The sequence below is a fragment of the Carcharodon carcharias genome, chromosome 23 (genome assembly GCF_017639515.1).
Source record: "Carcharodon carcharias isolate sCarCar2 chromosome 23, sCarCar2.pri, whole genome shotgun sequence".
Classification (NCBI taxonomy): Eukaryota; Metazoa; Chordata; class Chondrichthyes; order Lamniformes; family Lamnidae; genus Carcharodon; species Carcharodon carcharias.
Window position 1 is genome coordinate 47,290,750 of NC_054489.1, and position 3,878 is coordinate 47,294,627.

Consider the following 3,878-nt stretch of genomic DNA (forward strand, 5'->3'; position numbering starts at 1 on the left):
CTTTAATATGTAGACATATACTATCTATTAACATAAAATTTCTGTGGCTATTCACCTGGTACTTATACACCTTGGGTTAGATAACATACACTTACATGACAGGACACCAAACACATAGACCGGTATCTGAGCTAACCCTTCCCATTTAATAACTGAGATGCCCAAGGCCCTTTGTAGAATGACCTGGGTTTCCTACAAGCACAAGTTGATTTAAAAAAATAAACATACAAATATAATTCCACGAAGTGACACTGACTTTGAACAACTTCTTTGAATAGGCTCAAGGGGTTGAGTTGGCTCCTCCTCTTCCTATTTTAAAAACAATCAAGATAATGATTGCAACATCTCAAACACTTCAGGAAGATAAATATTAGCATTAGTACGAAGTAAGAACTGAGAATAGTTTGTATGGCAAAGATGGACTCTTCGTCAGTGAAATTCCTGTGGATCCTGGGTGGAAGGCCAATCCTCAGCTTGATCCCAGCCATCATCTGGCCTTGCCTCCAGCAGTAATAGGTCCCAATATCATTCAGCTGAACTGAGCGAAAAACCAGGTGATTACCTTGATCAATGTACAGTCTCATGCTGCGGTTCACGCCCAACATGTACTCCACCTTGTACAGTGGCCGGCGTCCCTTGTCCCAAGCCACAGCGTGCTCCGCCCTGGCTTCTGGACAGGCAATCATCAAGGGGTACCCAATGGGATGGATGTGGGACTGTACTGGAACTATGGGGGCCTTTTTATTCTTGTCATTCGTAAAACCAAATACATCATAGATGAACTTCTCCCCTTCTATCGAGGGATACTGGGTTGGGCACGGCATGAAACAGCTCCGTACCATGATCTCAGCTTTCCTCTTCTTCAAAATGTGCCGGTACCTGCGGGGAACGGCAGCTGAGCCACAGGAGACCACATTGGCTACAATCTTCTTGTACCTGAAGTACAGGTAAGGGCTATGGATGTAACACAAGCCGATGCGTCGCTGCTCTCCTCTCACCCCACACCGATCGCACACAGTCCAATCCCAGTAGGATGTGAAGATCTTGTACGTTTTGGTCTCCACGTCAGGCAGAGGCTTCTCCTTCTTCTCCTGGAAGGCTATGTGTGCATTTTTGTAACTTTGCACATCAATGTCAAAACCATAGAAATAATCTCCCGTCACAGAGCCACACATGTAATGTCCAGAATCTTGGGGCTGTGCATTGAAAACCAGCAGGCTGAACATCAAGATTCTGAACCTGGACTGAATGTCCGAGCGGGAACGCAACCGGGTAGCATCCAAGATCTTTGTCCCCTGGAAATCGGTCAGCACCTTTGTGTGGCCTTTGCCCAGTTCTTTCTGATAGTACCAAACAACCGAGGTCACGTCCTCGGGCTTGCACAGGCAAGGCAGCTCAAAGGTCATATCGGCCAGGTAGGCAGCATTCTGGAACATTAAGAAAGCAGGGCAGGACTGTATCTTGAATATGTCTTCTTTCTCTTCTATTACGAACTCACTGGCATAAACGGGTGTAGCCCACAGAAAGGGCCCAAATGAGAGGACAACCTGTGTAAGCCACATTTAGGTGGGGAAAAGAATGCAAGCACCTGGAAGGTAGGTTTACAAGCAGGCGTTGATGAAGCCTCCCTACAGAATGAAAGGCAAGCCATCAGATAATTGGTAAGTTCTAGAAAGAAAATCATTTGGTTCTAGAACGCCATCATTGTGAAAGTGACTTGTAATGCACGTGGAACATTCCAGAATGTCTCAAGCAGTAGGGATTCTGGAGCTGGTTCAGGGTCCAGGTGGAAGTGCTTACTGATGCTGCCATTGTACCAACAATGACTGCAAACCAAAGAGGTGTAAAGCGCAATTTTGTAACAAACACTCGTCAGATTAATTGCCAGTAATGGGCTGCATCTTATTTTCTAATTAATTTTTTTCTGCCTGCCTTTCATCCAGAGGAAGAGGCTGCCTTCACTATCTCATGCAAATATTCATTTTCTCTCATGGGAAAACAGGGTGACATTACATGTGCAGGATAGACGATACACCAGGAGTACATGTGGTTTGAAAGAAATGGGTAGGTTATACACAGGAGATGTAGGTGGAATTGTAGATGAGGCATGGAGCTGGATTTTCGTGTCCCAAAGTCAGGAATGGGTGTGGGAATAAGCAAAACTGATGTCACATGACCAGAAATTTGAAATTCCCTCTCACAAAGAGTCCCAAACAAATTTCCCATAGGTGGAAAGAGGTTCAGGTTCGGCTGGGTTCATGGCCCTACATGCATCTCCTGTGACTTCAGGGCTACCACTGACAGGCCTAGGGGAAATTTGTACTTCATGCCCCACAGTATTGTGTCAGGCTAGGCAGGTTTTGGAAGCCTTTGGGAAACCCACCAGGTTACAGAGTTCAGGAACCTTGGGGAAGGCTGCTGAGGGAATCAGGAAAGTGTTTCATGTTTTGACAACTTCAAATATGACATAGATTAGATGTGTTTTTACTGCAGTGATTGATCATAGGGCTCTGTCCTGAAAAGATAAGTTGACCATTACATCAACCAGCATTGCCTAAGTATTGAGATGCTTTGGAGTTCTTTTTCTCTTGGAAAAAGTGCTACTGTGCATCCAAAACTGTAGAAAACACTGCTTGGGCACTCTCATGTCATGATCTCAAGTGACTTAAATGTCCATAGTGCTTTAACTTTGGAAAACATTGGCTGGCTGCTTTAACTTAGAAAAAAAACAGCCACCTGTTCCAGAACTGCTTTGAATGACAGGCCATCTGGTGTAGCTTAAAAAAACATAGCCAACTGTCCTTTCAGTTTCAATAGGCTTTATTAAGAGAAAGATGGAGTGTAAAAGGAGGGAACTCTTTGTACAAGTGTACAGGGCATTGGTGAGACCACAACTAGAGTATTGTGTATACTTTTGGTCTCCTTATTTAAGGAAGGATACACTTTTATTGGAAATGGGTCAGAGAAGGTTCACCAGGCTGATTCCTGGAATGAAGAGGTCATATTATGAGGAAAGGTTGAGCAGTTTAAAAGAAGAGGGTGAGGGCGAGTAGCATATGATGTGGAAAGCTAGGCTGATGTCCCCAAGAACCAAGAGAAGCTTTCTAACCAGCCCATCGCAACACCCAGCCCCTCCCAATACAGCCTCGGGTCTGCCTAGGGAGGTAGCAGACCAAACACTTGCTTGCACATGTTGAACATATGGCGGATGTGGGCAGAGGTGACGGGCTTGGGTTGGTGAAATTGGGGATTGCCCCAACTTGCATTTCCTGGAGCTGAGATGAAATTCCAGCTCATGGGATAAGGATGGAGCGCACACATGGAAAATAAAAAGGTTGGATAACTTATATTCAAACAGACTGATAAATGCATAGATACATATATAAAGGAAAAAAAAAGAATATCTTGTACTTATATCACACGTTTCACCACCACTGGCCATCTCAAAGTGCTTTACAGTGAATAAAATATTTTGAAGTGTAGTCACTGTTGTAATGTAGGGAACACAGCAGCCAATGTCCACACAGCAAACTTCCATAAACAGCAAATATGATAATGACCAGAAAATGTGTTTTTGTGATGTTGTTTGAGGGATAAATTTGGCCAGGACACTGAGGATAACCCTCCTGCCCTTCTTCAAACTAGTGGCAGGGGATAAAAATAGAAAATGCTGGAAAAACTCAGCAGGTCTAGCAGCAGATGGGAACTTCAGTTTAATGCCTCATCCAAAAAATGGCATCTCCAGCAATGCAACACTCCCTCAATTCTGCACTGGGGTGCAAGCCTCAATTTTTGTACTCGAGCTTGGAGAGGGACATGAATCCAGAACCTTGTGACTCAGAGGCATGAGAGTACCACCAACTGAGCCACAGCTGACA

At 44.5% G+C, this 3,878-nt stretch overlaps 1 protein-coding gene across 1 annotated transcript; it reads right to left on the minus strand.

The window, feature by feature from the left end:
* Nucleotides 1-314: 314 nt before the first annotated feature.
* On the minus strand, nucleotides 315-1,562 carry LOC121268975 (Ig-like V-type domain-containing protein FAM187A). The gene has a single exon (XM_041173277.1). The coding sequence runs from the start codon at nucleotides 1,560-1,562 to the stop codon at nucleotides 315-317; it is 1,248 nt and encodes a 415-aa protein (XP_041029211.1).
* Between the last annotated feature and the right edge of the window lie 2,316 nt (nucleotides 1,563-3,878).